Consider the following 17,962-nt stretch of genomic DNA (forward strand, 5'->3'; position numbering starts at 1 on the left):
ATGATTATTGAAATTTTAAATGAGAAAGTATGTAGTTAGGAGGCTTGGATAGTGATAAGTTTAATGGGTTTCTAATACTATCATGTGATGCTGATATAAAAAATCTATTTAAATCATGTATGCAGATTTTTTTGGTTCTGTTTTCGTCACTATAACTTAGTATCACTGGTGCACATGGTGCATCTTAAATTTATATTCTTAAAAGTAAGGGATTTCAAATATTTATCATTATGATCCATCAAGCTTATATAAGCAGAATGTTGAAAAATAATTGTAGTGGTTGTGAATTAAGTTATTCTCAATGAAATATTGTACAATTTGTCACTTTTTTCAATCTAATAAACAGATCTACATAATTATCAGTATTGAATGTTCAATTATTTAATCCTCTCTGACAACCATGAAACAATGTCTTTGGACACTTGAGCTGGTTGAAGACTTTGATCAAATGGTTAACATAATGATGCATTTTTCACTGATTTCTATGAGGGAGAGATTGCAGAAAAACATCTCTTGTGAATGAGGGAGAGTGTGTGATGGGGGAGAGATTGCATCTTCTAATAGTATGTGGAGATGTATATGAGGAAGAGAATCTATGGAAAATTGTTCATGAGATATTGATGTCAATGCGAAGTATATCGAGGGGGGACAAATGTGAACAATTAATGCCATACATGTACTTGTTAATAAATATAGTGTTACTTATAAATTTGTTATTTCTAAAAGAAGAAAACCATTTATTCTCTTTATATTAGATTAAAGTATAGAAACACCATTTATTGGTGTATGATCAAGCCAAATTTATGTGTGCCCCTATACCACTTTGGCCCAACTCTTTTTGGTTTAACATTTACAAAAACCATTCAATGTATTCCTCTTCCCTTTGAAATAACATCCACATATCTACAAAGAAATGAGATAGTCATAGTTTTGGATATACATGGCCAATAATGCATGCTCTTCCATTTATTGATTTAACACCCGTGACAAAACAACCAATGAGACCTTGTATAGTTTGTTGCATTTTTCAATCTAATAAACAAATTTACATAATTATATTATTGAATGTTCAGTTTTTGAATTCTCTTTCACAACTATAAAAGACTATACTAATCAAATTATTAAATTTTGATTATACAATTACTATTTTTTTCTCCTTTACCGTACACAATTCACAATAATTATCTAAATGAATTAAAAAATTAAACATATTTTTTTTTTGGCAAAAAGATGGGTAAAAGTTTATTAAGATAGAAAGAAATACAACAAGGAGAGCTCAACAAGGAGCTCGATCCTGAGCAACAAGATCATCAAATTCTTGCACCATCTCAAAGGAAAGTTGCCCCCTATCCATAATATTCCAACTCGGATCATGACTAGAAGCCCATTTGGTTAAACAAACAACAAATTTGTTCCATTCACGAGGAATATAAGTGAACCTAATGAACTGAAAAGAGGTAGAAAAGGGAATAATCTGATTAACAACAGTGGCCAGGTACCAACTTATATCCTTAAGCTCATGCGAGGAAAGCAAGTTCACCACCACTTTTGGGAATCAACCATCCCTGCAAGCAACATTGGTCCACAACATATAAAATAGCCTGAGCTTCCATGAGATTGTTATTGTAATCACCCTTATGAACTGAGAAAAAGAATTTAACATCACCAGAACTACAACAAGCCACTCCCCCAATACCAACAGGGCCTAGATTCCCTCGGGAAGAACCATCAGTGTTAATTTTTAGAACTCCACAGGGAGGAGGAGTCCAATGCCCATCCTGATTCACCCGACCTTTCCTCTGATGCTGAAGCTACCTAGACATAGAAGGAAACCTTTGAGCTATAGCCCCATCCTAAAGATGAAGATTGAGGCGATGGCATATAGCAAGATCAACCGGATCCATACCCCCATCAAGCTCACACTTCACCTGAATGGTTTCCTAAAGAGAATGTGAGATCTTCCACCAAAGATGCAAAACACCAAGCCGAACATCTTGGAAGATGCGACGATTCCTCTCCAACCAAATATGCCAAAGCATGAACGATGGGCCAACAATCCAAGCAGCATGGAGAGGAGAAGACTTTGAGGGAGCATTGCCCAAGCGGGCCCAAAACTCAGGCAAAGAGGAAGCATGCCTACAAGAGCAACCCCAAGCACTCCACCAAAGGTGCCATAGCTGAATAGAATAGGAGCAATGAAAGAACAGATGGGAAACAGACTCCTTCCCATTACCACACAAAACACAATAAGAGGGGCCTACAATCCATGTTTACAAAGATTATCCCACGTAAGACAGTGGTTGTGAGCCACTAGCCACATGAAAAAATTGCACTTGGACCAAGAAACTTTATTCCAGACTTGCTTCCACCATGTGACCTCAGCATCCCCAAATAATTGTCTAGTTATCTCCTGATACCCAGCATAGACATGATATTTACCAAACAAGGTACCTCCCCAAGCCAAAACATCTAGACCAAGCAAAGAGGAACACTCTCTAGAGGCCAAAATCTGAGAAAGCTCCTGACGATCCACGTCTGCACCTTTAGAAGGCCACTCAGAAGAATGCTTCCATCTGTAACCAACAACAGGTCCCAATTGATAAGGAGTCTTGTAATTTTTGCTACAATACAAACAAAATTGATAAGTGATCACAACATATACTGAGTCATAATTTTTTGTTTATAATCATGTGACCATCGTAATTTGGTCACGAATGTCATGCATGTACTTGTTAATAAATATGGTGTCACTTATAAACTTATTGTTTCTAGACGAAGAAAACTTGCAAGGGTGTTTGTTCATTAGAGGCATTATAAGCATATGTCTCACCAACTCTAGCACTAGTATGAACTATTGGACCAAATTTGGCCAAAGCCATAATAAAAACCCTAATGCTCCTATGGTAAATGGGGTAAAGTTGTACAATACGCAAAATCCTAATAGAACACATTCACAAAATCGATTCATTTCTATCTCTTAGCTCCTTTTTCATATATTTTAATCAACAATATTTAACAAATATTACACATCAATTATTATTATTTATTTAATCAAGCTTTTAAATAATATATTATAATATTAATATAGATATAATAATATAATTACAAAATTACAAAATAAATATTAAAATTTAGTAATTAACTTCAAATAAGAAATCTATGAGCTTTTTCCAACCACAAAAGATAGTACTATTTCTTATTGAAAATAAAAATAAAAATATATATAATTCTATATACTTAAAAAACAAAGCAAATTACAAAATATCACTTATATGCCCTCCTTGGCGCTTATGGATGAGACTGAGTATTTGCAATTTACAATTGTGATCTGATTTTAAATTGGGTGCTCTTTCGCAACAAATTTATCTTTGATCCACATGTAAAGTGGCACCAATACAAAATATGCAGATGCAATGCTTCCCATAAGAAATCTTATAAGAAACATTATAGGGCTTGCTGTCTCCTTATCATCCTCAACTTTGGCTCCAAGCTGCATATCAACATTAAACAACTATAATAAATATTTAAATTTGAAATTATTGTAAGACTTCAAGGTATATAAATGTAAAAACATAATTAATAAGAACTTGAAAAAGATTGTCCAATAACAATAAATGTGTAACAGGTGAGCACTGTATAATTGTTATAGCTTAAGATTATACAAATAACAGTACCTTATTACAAACAGACAAATAAATGAAATTAAAATTTTCGTGTAACCATTGGAAGATGTATTATATTGATTATATAAGATAACAATATATACGTCTGTCAGTGGCTATTAGAATTAACTATCCAATTTCCTAAAAAGGATTGTAACATGTACTTTTAATAATATGGTGTCACTTATAAATATGCTATTTCTAAATGAAGAAAACCATTTATTCACTTTATATAATCGATTAAAGTATACCTGTAATGGAGAAACACCATTGATTGGTTTAACACCAGTGACAGAACAGCCAATGATCAAGCCAAATCTACGTGCACCCCTGTACCACTTTGGCCCAACTCTTTTTAGTTTCACATCTACAAATCCTGCTTTTGTAAACCATTCAATGTATTCCTCTTCCCTTGGAAATAACATCCACATATCTGCAAAGAAACGTGATAGCCATAGTTTTGGATATACAGGGCCAATAATGCATGCTTTTCCACCACCTTTCACAACTCTGTAGGCTTCTGTGACTCCTCTCTGTGGATCTGGCCAATACTCTATGCTGAATCTCATGAAAAAAATAAAATCAGCTCTAAGCAAAGATGATGGAAAAAAAACGGCTTTTCTTTTCTTCACTGATTCATTCATATTAGCAATATGAAATCTTAACAGCTAGCTTACACTTAAGTTGAATAATAATAATAAATGTTAAAGATGAAATATTGGTATAATTGTAACATATTCTAGGTTTTGACTTGTTTCTCTAAAATTGATATGATCTACTTATTAGCATTTGTTTCAAATGAACCATCGAAAAATCTAAACTTGAAATATGCTGTTGACCCAATTGAAAATACGGAATCCATTCAGAACTAATCATATAATCATCGCAAAAAAAATATAGTTTAGAATATATTCTTTGAACCCAATAGATTGTGAACTACTCACATAGCTTCTTATTGTAGTAATCACAAAAACTTCTCTACAAGATGAAGGAAAAAAACTTGGAAGGAAACAACTTTCCAATGACACATATCTAAATAAGTGAAACCTTAGAGTTTACTGATCATGACAGATTATAAATACTGAAACCATCATAAATGGTGTCAAACAAAATGTATCAAAGACAACAAAAAAAAGTTAAACATGATTCTTTTTCAGATTCACAAAACACAGCGAAATTTTTTCAAAAAATTTTATTGTTTTCGATCATAAAATATATATAGACAGATCATAAAGAATGATGAATATTTTTAAAAAATTCATTATATTTTCGTTTTTTTGAAATTTAGTCAATAATGCAATTTGTAGGGAGGATAGCCACGTCCATCATAGACTGGCAATGGAAACACTACAAATAAATTTTTTAGTATAAAAATAAGGAGAAGGGACAACCTTCCAGCAGAGACATATCTATCTGCATAGTCGGTAGGAAAAGGGAGATCCTCTGCATCACCCTCCATGATTTTGCATTCTTTGAGGGGTTTCTTCTCTTTGGCTTTAGCAAGCTGGTGAGGAGACTGATCCAGAATTATTATATTCTTTGCATCAACATGATCAAGGATACCCATTGTGGTAAATCCAGTGCCACCTCCAACATCCACAACAATCAAGTCTTTGCTACAGAGATCTAATGGTTCAAGGGCTTCTTCTCTCATGTCTTCTGTCCAGCAACTATTAATAATGTGGTCGTACAAGATGGAGAGGAATCTGTAATACCAATATGCTTCTTGTTTGTGCTGAATGAAGCGACGTTTTGAATTTTCCCTTGTGTTCTTCATTGCTTCAGAGATTGAATGCTGTTTTTACCAGTCAATCTGCAAGAACAATACAAATTTGCCTGGAAGAACATAACATAATATTAAAATCATGAACAAAACTTGCAATAAACCTAATAATACATTTATGAGACATGCATGCAATAACATAAATTTATTACACTGATCAGTTTAATAAAAGGTTTAAAAACAAATTTTTTGGTAGATATAGTACATACAATGACATAAATCTATTCCACTGACCAGTTTTTTAAAAGGTTTATAAAGAATGCTTCATAAATATAGTATTAGTTCACAGTTTTGTAAGTACGGTATAAGTTAATCTGGTTTGTTCTTTGATAAAATTATATGATTGAGAAATTAGAATAATATTGGAATGAATGACTTCTCAACAAAATTTAATTCTTCATCTAGGTACAATGAATGATGTGTAAACCATCTCATACCCATGAAGATAGATTAATATAAACTATTAAACATAATATATAAATAAATTTAACTTCAAATATATTGCAAATCCATATAAATCAAACACCAGTATAAAAGCAAGCTGTAAAATTCCTGTTTAGTTAGAAAATGACACTCTTTGATCTTTATAAAAAAATTGTCATCATGTTTAAAAGAAAATACTGGGAGTGCAAATCTCTGCTTTCTTATGTTCAGCCCAGATCAGTCTATATTCATCCCTATGATATGTGGAAAGATTAATATCCCAGTTGCCAATTTCTCTGTCTTACAGATTGCATAATATATTGCAGTACGATTTAACACCTATGTTATTTCTTTCATGTAACAAGTTAGGATTAACTGCGGAATACTTTTGAATACATCTGGTGCACAGATCAATTCCCTTCAAACAACAAATTCATATCAAAATGATAGTAACGGAAGACTTCAGCACTGAAAAATAATATCCATACTATTATGTACCAAAATACTACTGAAAAATTTACTGTAAGCAATGTAAGATCAAAATTCCAAATACTTAAATAGATCAAGGTCCTACATGTGCATATACCAATTGTACTAAATGCCTATGCCTTCTTACACAAACCTTCTGCCACACACCGTATTCCTTGAGAAAAAAATTCTATGAAGGGCATAAGATTTATCAGCCTTGGGTGACTATATATACACACAAAGAATGAAGCTAATCAGTAAGATATGGGCATGGCTTGGATACTGAAATTAATTTATGTATGACCCACTAGAAGCAAATAAGATTGGGATGTACATAGGCTTGTTTTGAAAGGAAAACACTTTCATAGAGACAAATGGGATTGCGGTGTAAGTAGTTTAGTTGAGGCTTCTAAGTAGGTTTTCTTTGAAGTTTAGTTGAGGCTTCTAAGTCTCATTAATACTAAGGCTCCACAGAAATGTTTCAGATAAGTAATAACAATATTGATTAACAATTTCATAATTATTTTTGGAAGGCTTTCATAATGATTATTCAAATTTTAAAATGAGAAAGTATGTAGGCAGGAGGCTTGGATAGTGATACATTTAATGGGTTTCATAATGCTATCATGTGATGCTGATATATAAAATCTATTTAAATCAAGTACGCAGAATTTTTTGGTTTTGTTTTCATCACTATAACTTAAAGTATCACTGGTGCACATGGTGCATCATAAATTTATATTCTAACAAGTAAGGGATGTCAAATATTTATCATTATGATCCATCAAACTTATATAAGTAGATTGTTAAAAAATAATTGTAGTGGTTGTGAATTAAGTTATTGTCAATGAAACATTGTACAATTTGTCGCTTTTTTCAATCTAATAAACAGATTTATATAATTATCAATATTGAATGTTCAATTATTGAATCCTCTCTCACAACCATTAAGACTATACTAATCAAATTATTAAATTTCAATTATACGATTACTAATTTTTTCCCTTTTATCTCAAACAATTAACAATAATTGTCTAAATGAGTGAACGTAAATTAAAAATTAAACATTATTTTTTTAATAAATACAAACAAAATTGATAAGTGATCAAAACATCTACTGACGTATAATTTAATAGTAGGAGTATGTGGAAAACTAAAATAAAATATAGAAATAAAAGGATAAAAATATTCACACCCAACCTGCAAATCATTATGAGAAGGGCCAGCTATTTCTATTGGTTTCGGTCAAAGTAATTAATGCTTTTAGGCGAGTGAATGAATGATGAAGATTATTTGAATGTTTCAGATGTGCTGTCCAACAAATAGATGAAGGAAAATACATGCATTAAATGAGTGTATTGATTAATGGCAGAATAAAGTCAGGCAAATCTTGGAGTTCTAAAACGTTGTAGTCGTTCAATGTTTGATGAGAGGATAAATAGGAATAAATGAAATGCAATCAAATCTGAATACAGGTGTGTTATTGTATCAATTATATTTACACGTCTCCAAATCTGTTGGCTTTTACTTGGATGCCTATCAAAAACTCTCGTCCCGAAATCTGATAGCTATTATTTGGATGCTTATCTAAAACTGTCTGTAAACTTGTTCTTTTCTTTCAGATCTATTTATTGGAGTTGCGATTGTGTGTATTGGGTCGTATTTTAGAATTGACATGACATTTGTTAATTTAATTTTTAATATTTTTATAATATTGTAAAAAATAGTTATGATTTTGAAGTATTTAATAATGATAGTTATAGTTCAATTATGTGCAATTCTTATTATTATATTTGTTGTACGCTATACTATTGCAATCAGTTATGTTTAATTAGAAATTAATATTCTTTATTTCAACCTTCTATAAAAAAAATTCAATTTTTATTTTTGTAAAGTATAGGAATGGATTTCCAGAAAACAGTACAGCTAGATAATATTTTAGGAAGTTAAAAATATGAAACAAATTAATCATTCTATTATAGTTCAACTTTAAATTTTCTATAGATTTATAGTTAGTATTTTATTGATTTAGTATTATAGATTATGTTAAAGTGAATAAATTAATTTTATAAAATTATATAGTATTAATTAAATTATTACAATTTCACAAATGGCACTTGTTGTATGGCAATAATTATTGCAATCATATTGCAATAAGTTCTATTTGTATTTCAACCAATTATATTTAAGTATTTTTACTAAATTTTAATTTTTGACTTTTCTATGTGAGATTTATAATTTTTTCAATTTCTAAAATTATTTTACTTCTCATTGATTGGCTACTATGTTTGGGGTGTTATAGGAGCAGATTTAGAAGAAGTGCTACCATTTTCTAATGCCATATACACAAATCACATATTTAATAGATTAAACTTCAACATATTAATCCTAGGGCACTTACAATAATATAAGGGAACTAATTGGAATATGATAGTAGTGTTTGAAAATTAATTTTCAGTTTTTAATTTTAATTATATTTATTTTTATTAAAATTTTATATTGTATTCAAATTTCTGTTATAGATTTTTTTATCAGTGAATGGTCAAGGCCTTGATTATATTAAAATTAATAAAAGTATGACATAGTATCTCCATTCAAATGGGCACTGGTAGGAAAGAACAGAGAAGAAAACCTCCAGTCTTGCCTAGGACCATAGTCCTATATTGTTACATTAATAAAAGGGGCATACTCTAGTGGTCATTTTTCAAATCTTATTTTAAATACAAAAAGATAGAATAGTCTCCTCTTTTGAATTTTGTGTTCATTGACGTTCTCTGTACTGATCATTCATAATTTTTTGTCTGAGATGAGAGTAAAAAATTTGATCAGATCTTTATATATTTAGTAGGTACCTCTTCTATAGCTATATTGGAAGAAATGATTACACCTTATTAACCTGTTGATCAGAAGTTCAACTTAAAGAGAACATTAGTACTATTAGTAAAATAGAATAATATTATATTATATTATTCTCTCAAGCTTTAATATAATATTCATTTATAATTCAAGCTTTGAGAAAATATTCTTTCAACTAAATAAGAATTATTGTAAACTTCTAAGTCCTCGTAAACCAAGTTTTTATATAGAGGCCCTGTATTTATCTGGGATTAATCTGAACTTTATTTATCAATATTTCCATATATAGAATTAGACTACTAACCTTACTTATTAATTTAATGTCATCTTAAAATAACATATTGAGAATTTGTACTTATTAGAGTTGACACTATGAGTTGCTAAATGTGGATTCCTATTTCACCCTTCTCAAATGATTTGGATCATCAAAATCTGCTCAATTTAACTTTCAAGATAGTATGAAACTAGGTAATCTTTTATATTCTGAAGATAATTTCCTCTAACACATTTAAATAGATAAGGTAGAAACTAGATTAAATTTAACAAATTGAAAATGATTATTTGTCCTTAACAATACAACCCTATTAGCTTACATCATTCGAAGGAGGCAAAGGGCAAAAGTTAATCCCAACAAACTAATATAAAGATAACATATATTTGCATTAATATCAAAAAGAATTTACAAACTAAATCCTTAGATAAAGGAGTACCCGAGCTATTAAACAAAACTACCAAACTTGCAGACCTCCTCCTGAAAACAATGCTATTTTGATGTATCAAACAAAATCCTATATATAGATCTGCTTTCATATATTACAAGACTCAAAACATAACTTACTATGTATATTCTTATTATGAATTACGAAACTTGGTTACATATATATACCATGCTCATGGCATACATGACCTAACATTTTCTTAGAACCAAAGCCTACGAAGCTAAGAGAGGGAGGCAAATGACCAAACCAAGATCTAGCCAAACACAAAAGGTCGATGGCAGGGTAGGAGAAACAAAACAAGGGAAGCAAAACATCCAAATAGAAACAACATGAATAAGTCATCCAGAGCATACACCTATTTCCAATACACCATGATAATTTTTGCAATGTCGTTGGGAATCTCAGTTTGGAAATTTGGCAGGAATTCAAAGGAACTCTTTTCCCTGCTTGATTTTTCCATGTTGGGGGTACAAAATTCCAGAGCTTCTAGATTATCAAGCACCACACCTAGATGAATACAAGACTTAAAGATGTCGAGATAGTTTCTAAGCCATTTCTTACTACTGTCTTCTATGATCCCTCTCCACCTAAGAAGAAAATGAATGCTAGCTTCCATTCTTGGTCATGCCTAAAGAAAGATAGCATTCTCTTGAATAACCAAAGAAGGACATCTAGTTACGATGGCCAAATCAAAACTCCCAAGTGGATTCGCCATATACATTTCTGCGAGAGGGATCCTAAATTTCTCATCTATACTTAGGATAGCTTCTTCTAGACCCACACACCAAACAAGATTAAAAACATTAAAATAGAGTTTGATCATAGCCCACTTCTCTACTTTGGCTTTGGCCAAACAACCTATAAATGCCCCTACAATATCACTATTAGTTCTCGAAGAGAAATCATAGTTAAAAATACATTCTCTTATGACATGGCTCACTACAATCCTGATCATGTCATCCACCGAGTTTAACAGTCAGTTCCATCTCTCTGGTTTTACATTACCTCAAAATTCCATGTTTTGCATCTCCAAGGCGTGGAATAAACTAATATTAGTTTCCATATTTGGGTTGATTCTAGCTTAGAACAAAAGAAAGGGGAATAGTATAATGAATAAATAGCATACTAGCAAACCACAAGTGAAGGATCTAGAAGAGCCTAGATTAATGATGTCATCAGTTGTTGCCACCTATATGGGGCTAAATCGTGATGAAACATGATGATGCCTAGTATCATGACAAGATGGGTCAAACAGGGGCGATAAAAATGGGGTTAAGACATTAAGATGGAATAATAAAACCACATCCTAGAGAAAGATTAGTACTATTGGTAAAAATTGGCCCGAGTTCATAAAAGAGCTCTCCTAAAAATATGATAATTTTCACTCCTATTTGATGGAATTGTTATGTTAAATAAGAAATACCATTTATATTCTTGTTTAAAATTATATTTAAAATCTAACCATATTTTGAATGATCCTTGCTAATTATTCTCTGCCTTTCCCTAAGTTTGTTGCATGGAGTGGAATTATATGTAATCTAAGAAAATGTGTGTGTGTGTGTGTGTAGGGTAATATGGATTACTTATATTATAGATGTTATATTATTTGGACCCTTACTATCTGAATTATTCTTAGAGCTTATTTAGGTGAATTATCCAGTAATATTTAGAGTTGTTACTTGATTTCCAATTAGTTTGCTTACAATTAAATATTAAGAAATAAAATGTGTGCCAAGAATTCCTTTTAAGACTATTGATCATTATAGAATAAAATATTTTCACTATCAACACACTTATTTGCTAGCTGGTTTGCCTTTCTATTACCTTTCTGGAAAATGTGAAAGATCTGAATATCTATGAAATGGTCTAGAATATTAAGCACTTCTTCCAGTTTCGAGTTTAAGACCCAATTCAACGTCTTTCTTTTCCTAATGCAACATTTAGGACAATCTAAGAATCTCCTTCAATAATAATCTTTGATAAACCTAAATTTAGGCAAATTTGGTGACCTTGCAGGGCTTCTAGTTCTGCTAGATTGTTAATTGTTGGTTCTATGGATTTATCCCTTTTAGAAATCCACTTACCTGACTCATTATTAATGATACATCTGATTCTAGCAGAACTAGGATTGCCTCTTGAGGCTCCATCAAAGTTTAATTTGGTCCACCCAATCAGTGGAGGGATCCATCTACAATTCTCCCTCACCTCTTTATTCTTTTTTTTTAATAATTAAGTGGAGGATTAATTAGATTTTTCTAGTTCTTTTTCATTAATCCATCCCAACTTGAGAATGATCCTTCCTCTATTTGAGTTTTCCTTAGGTGAGTGTTTAGAGTCTCAACTATTCATGCCTCAATTTTTTTAATAATCTGTACTGTCTGCATCTCTTGATCATGAAATATTCTCCTATTCCTTTCTTTCCAAACCTCCCACATAAGGATAGATGGGTAGATATTCCATATTTTACTATATATACCTTTACTACTATCTATTGGCTAGCCCTTAAGGAAATCAACTAGGGATTCTAGCATGGGAGCGATCCAGTCCAACATATGTATAAGTCATTTCCAACAGAGTTGTGTAAATGTACATCTATATAAGATGTGATCAATATCTTCATTGTCTTTCCTACATAGTACACATATTGATGGACCCTCGATACCTGACTTTCAGAGTCTATCAATAGTTAGGATCCTCTTCTAAAATGCCAGCCATAAAAAGAAACCTTCCTTTGACAAACAAGATGAATCCCAATAGAGTTTAAGTGGGATATTCACTTCTTCCCATCTTTGGGTATTAGTGATAGCTCTATATCCATTTTTAACACTATACCTACCATCTTTTGAAGCTATCTAGATGAGATTGTAGTTTCTTTCTAATTGCTTTATTTTCTTTTTTAAGATCATTTTTTCATATACCATTTTTGTACTATTAGGTCCTTATCCAAATTCTCCATAGATTTCCATTCCCAACATGTGATTCCATTAATAATTTTTTTGGTTTTGTAATCATTGACCTTGCACCCTCATTGTTTAACTAATTTCTCTTTGATACTCTTTGGGAACTCCATACTATCTACTGAAGGGTACTCATCCCACAAATCCTCCTAGAATAAGGCATCATTGCCCTTACCAACATCCCATGGGAGAAATTTGCTAATAAGGGCTCAGCTTTTAACTATAAATTTCTAGCTTTTGGATCCTTTAGGGAGTCCTCATTCTAAAGATTGAATAGGGATCATCAGCATTAAGGTATTTGTTGTACATGATTTTAGCCCATTTATGATCCCTTTCTTCAAAAAGATGCCAAGTAAGTTTAGCCGCTAATGCTTCATTTTGCCAACTTAAGTTTTTTATAACTAAACCCCCTAATTCCTTTGGTTTACACACATTTTCCTACTTTATGAGGGCCAATTTTTTTGAATCATCAAAGTCATTCCAAAGGAAGCTTTTGAGTTTTTCCTCAAACTTCTTATTGAGATGTTTAGATAGAGGAAGGTAGGACAATGAGTATGTTGGAAGTGCAAACAAAACTACTCTAATCTTGGTAACTTTACCAACTTTTGTTAGCCATTTATCTTTCCAGCCTCCTATCCACGCATCCATTTTTTCAAGAGTTGAATGTCAAGCCTTATTAGATTTACTGCCTTTTTCTAACTCTATTCCTAAATATTTGCATGGGAATGTACCTCTTTTATACCCCATAATGTTGTAAATCTACTTTTTAATTTCAAGTTTGGTGTTAATGAAAAAGATTTCAGATTTTTTTGCATTAACTTTTTGACCAAACACTTCCATATACTATTGGATGATAGATTTGATATTTATAACCTCTTTTGTAGTTCTTTCATTTGGTAGAATGGTATCATCTGCATATTGTTGCTAGGTAATATTGGGGACATTTTTAGTTACAGTAATTCCATTAATTTCCCCTCAGTGTGAGCTTTGGTTATTGCTCTCCCAAAGGATTCTGCCATAATAATATATAGGAATGGAGATAAAGGATCTCCTTGTCTTAAACCTCTTGAAGTATCAAAAAAATCTTCAGGGCTTCCATTAATAAGGACTAAAATTTTAGTTGTAAAAATACACTGATAGATGAGATTAATCCATTGGTGTGAGAATCCAAAGGCTTATAAGCTTTTGCATAAAAATTGCCAATCAACCATGTCATAAGATTTTTAGATGTCCAATTTCATGAACATTGTTACCACTTTATTCTTATTGGCTAAGTGTAACATTTCTTAAATGATGAGTATTCCATCTAGGATCAATCTACTTGGGACAAAGCTGATTTGTTCTTCTGATATAAGCTTAGGGAGAATCGGTTTAAGTCGATTCACTAAAATTTTGGATAAGATTTTATAAATGGTATTGCATAGAGCTATAGGTCTGAAATCTCTTGGGTTTTCAGGATCACCTTTTTCTCGGTATTAGGGTGAGAAAGGTGAAATTGATTTTAGATAACAATGATCCACCATTTCTTGATGTTTCAATGGCTTTCCAAAGATCTAAATCAATAATGTCCCAAGATTTTTGGTAGAAGAAGGCCTAGAATCTATCTGGACCTAGAGATTTGTCAGGATTCATGTTGAATAACACTAGTCTGACTTCTTCTAGGGTGATCAATTTTTTTAATATTCTATTCTATTCTAATAAGACCACTCTAGGTATAGCTTTAAGCATTTTTACTTGAGCTACCATATTTGAGCAATCAAAGTTATTTAATATATTTTGAAAGTGATTCACAAAAATCTTAGCTATTTTTTCAGGGTTTTTAGTGTTAGTACACAAAGGATCTTTGACTTTTATTATTTTTCTTATGGCTCTATTATGTAGGATGTTGTTATGGAAAATTTTTGTGTTTTAGTCTCCTTCTTCTAGCCATTTTCTCTTGACTTTTGTCTTCAAAAGATTTCTTCTTTTGTTAGGATGGTTTCCTGCTTGGAAAGTAATTCTTTTTTCTAAATAAAAGCTATCATTATTCATCCCTTTTTAAATTACGTCTATGTTTAATTCTTTTAATCTTTTCTTGATATCTTATTTTTCTCTAAATATATTATTGAAATGTTCTTTATTCCACTTAAGTATATTTTCTTTAATCATTTTCATCTTGGAAACAAAGATATACGTTTTAGAGCCTTTAAAATTGCCTTGATTCCACCATTCTCTAATAAGTTCCATGAAGTTTTTGTCTAAAAACCACATTTTTTCACACTTCAGCGGATTTCTAATGGGTTTGTTAGGTTCAAAGAAATCAATTCTAACAGGATAGTGGTTTGATCCTACTATTGGTAGAATTGAGGATTGAATGTTGGAATTTAATTCACCAAGTTCTCCTTTGAGAAAAAATCTATCCAATTTCTCAGCTATATAAGAGAATTCTTTCCTTTTATTATTCCATATATATTTCCTATTATTAACCAGAATAATGATTAGATTGTTAAAGTCAACCCAATTTTTAAATTTTTTAGATGCTTGGGAAGTTTGCTGGATGCCTCCAAAATTTTCATCTATGTTTAAGATAGTATTAAAATCACCACCTATAAGAATGATTTCATTACTCTAATCATTTATAAATATACTAATTTCTTCCCATAGTAGTTTTTTTATTTGTGTTATAAATTGGACCATAAATGTTTACTAAGATGAACTGTAGGTTAGTTTTAATTCTTTTGGCTCTGCTGCTCATCCAAGAGTTATTAGAATTAAATATATTAAGAGTAACTTTCTTGGGGTTCCAAATCATGCCTAAACCTCCTAAAGCTCCTCTAGATTCACGTAGGTTAATGTTCCAGCTACCTAATTTCCTTTCTAGCTTGATTCCTGAACTTACTTATTCATTTTTATTTCTTGTAACATAGTAATTTTAGATTCAAATTATTTTAGGTTTTGTTTTAGTAATCATTTATTTCTAGGGGCATTAAAACCCCTAGCATTCCAAGTAGTGATCATCATGCTACCTGTAATGCCCCACCCAGAGATCCTTGGAAACAAGGATTCAAATCAAGCCAAGATTTTTTTTTTTTTTTACAAGTATGAATGCACATGACAACATCATACAGGGATCACAATGATCGCAACGGAAGACTTCACCACCATCTTGGCAACCAACGAATCTCCAAACACCACTACCAAACTGACACACACAACCAAAGCCAACAATGACAACGCACATGATGAGGGCACAAGAAACAACCACTCGTCAAAAAAACACCAAGCTGGGGTAAAATGCAAAATCTCAAAATTTGGCTAAGCCTGAAATCTTGAAGCCCTGAAAATTGGCTAAGTCTAGATTTCTAAAGCCCTGAAATTTCCTAGAATCCATAACTTATCTCTGAGAGGTTTGAAACCTATCTCAAACGATTTGTCGCATATATTAAAATATATCTTAAGTATAAGAAATTAAATATACATCAACTACATCAACTTATACTTAAACGATATATTTTAAACCCCTAAGAAATCTGTTTTGAGCCAAGAAGGTGTAAAAACCAAAAGGGTTTCCAAAACCAACTTCCGAACTTTCATCCGACAAGCCTAGATAGCCCCTGTTTCTCACATGAGAAAGAAAACTGGTCTCAAGTTTTGCGCAAGATCTTTCACCGCTTCGCACGAGAAAGTGCGCACTTCGCGTGAGGACTACTGAGCTTCGCGCAAGGATTCACATTCTCGCGCGAGGATTCCCTACACGCTGCGCGAAGATTTACATTCTCGCGTGAGAAGTGTATTCTTTTGCGCGAGGAAGAAACAGTCTCGCGCAAGGAAAATACAATTTTGCGCGAGGAAACAAATCAGTGCGACACAAAATGCAAACAAAGGAAACCTCCACACCGGGGAGTACCGGATCCACGTAAATCGAGGAATGAACACTCGAGAGCACTAATAGCAAGGAAAGAGGAACATCTAACCATCTAAAACATAAAAGCAAAGCACATACTGAAATAAACATCGCAATGAACAAAAATACATTTTAGAACTAAACAACAAAATAAGTGCACGGTTCCTCCCAACCGTCAATAGCATCATAAGACCATCATGGGTCCTAGCCATCCCTCGTGCGTAACATCCCAAGCCACCGACCAGATCGTCGGTACTGTCATAATAGGGATGCCACTACTAAAACATGCATAATAACAGCATAAGAAAATCTAACATGCTAGTGATAACACATAAGATAATCCTACAATAGATAACATCACCTATCACATGCTAAATAGTAGTAAGCAATAGATATACTACTAAATCAAATAACATCATCTAATCATATGCTAAATATCATGATAAGGGAATGTGTCAAGTAAACTAACATCATCTAAACATGATATCCAAGCATTCCAATTAAAGCATAAATCACAAGAAAGCATACTCCAAAACCTGAAGTACCAAGTGAAAACATCTAGCAACGGTCGCACTAGGATAAGAGACCGTCTCTGTACACTAGTCCCTAGCAGTGGTGAAGGTAGCTACGCCTCCCAACCATGTGGCACCCATAGGTTCACACCCGTTGTGCTGATGGAGATAATGATCCAACCACAAACACACAAAAGAACATCCATGGCTAACACTCACGCCAGACAGTATGATGCCTGAACCAAGAACCTAAGACAATGCAAGGAGTACAGGTCCTGGTCAGATGCTTAATATGCTATTATGTAGGGACTAACATCATGGAGAGTCGCTTGGCATCGACAAGCCCAAGCTAGTATAGGCAACTACTCTTCTCAACAGAAGGCGCACAACCTAGGGCAGCTACTCTTCACGATGAAAAGTGCACAACCCACACATTTTAATTATTTTGTATTTATTACCACCCAAAGTTTTAATTTAATTATCACTTATATAAAACTTCCTCTACCAACCGGGAAGTAGTCACCAGGTTACAGGATAGAAGCCCCCTCCATATGCTACCCTACCCTACCCATGCTCATCCTACGACAAGTGCTCGTGGGCATGCATACTCCCATCCCAACCCCAATGATCATAACTTCTGACAAATCTACGGAAGATCGGGCCTTGCAAGTCACCCAACAAATTTATGCGCATGTACTC

At 32.5% G+C, this 17,962-nt stretch overlaps 1 protein-coding gene across 3 annotated transcripts; it reads right to left on the reverse strand.

Annotated features, from left to right (window-relative positions):
- Nucleotides 1–3,160: 3,160 nt before the first annotated feature.
- Nucleotides 3,161–6,608, reverse strand: LOC149546606 (2-methyl-6-phytyl-1,4-hydroquinone methyltransferase, chloroplastic-like). 3 transcript variants are annotated; one of them, XM_089794632.1, is made up of 4 exons: nucleotides 6,491–6,608; nucleotides 5,054–5,498; nucleotides 3,914–4,220; nucleotides 3,161–3,490 (listed from the first exon to the last, which is right to left on the reverse strand). In XM_089794632.1, exons 2-4 carry the CDS (start codon nucleotides 5,437–5,439, stop codon nucleotides 3,335–3,337), a joined length of 849 nt encoding a protein of 282 aa, XP_089650758.1. In that variant the 5' UTR covers nucleotides 5,440–5,498; nucleotides 6,491–6,608; the 3' UTR covers nucleotides 3,161–3,334. The 3 variants fall into 3 exon arrangements, with proteins under 3 accessions (XP_089650758.1, XP_089650756.1, XP_089650757.1); XM_089794630.1 differs by having other exon boundaries at nucleotides 6,455–6,608; XM_089794631.1 differs by having other exon boundaries at nucleotides 6,443–6,608.
- Between the last annotated feature and the right edge of the window lie 11,354 nt (nucleotides 6,609–17,962).

Source organism: Cupressus sempervirens, chromosome 7 (genome assembly GCF_028749045.1).
Source record: "Cupressus sempervirens isolate cs-2001-9-10 chromosome 7, ASM2874904v1, whole genome shotgun sequence".
Classification (NCBI taxonomy): Eukaryota; Viridiplantae; Streptophyta; class Pinopsida; order Cupressales; family Cupressaceae; genus Cupressus; species Cupressus sempervirens.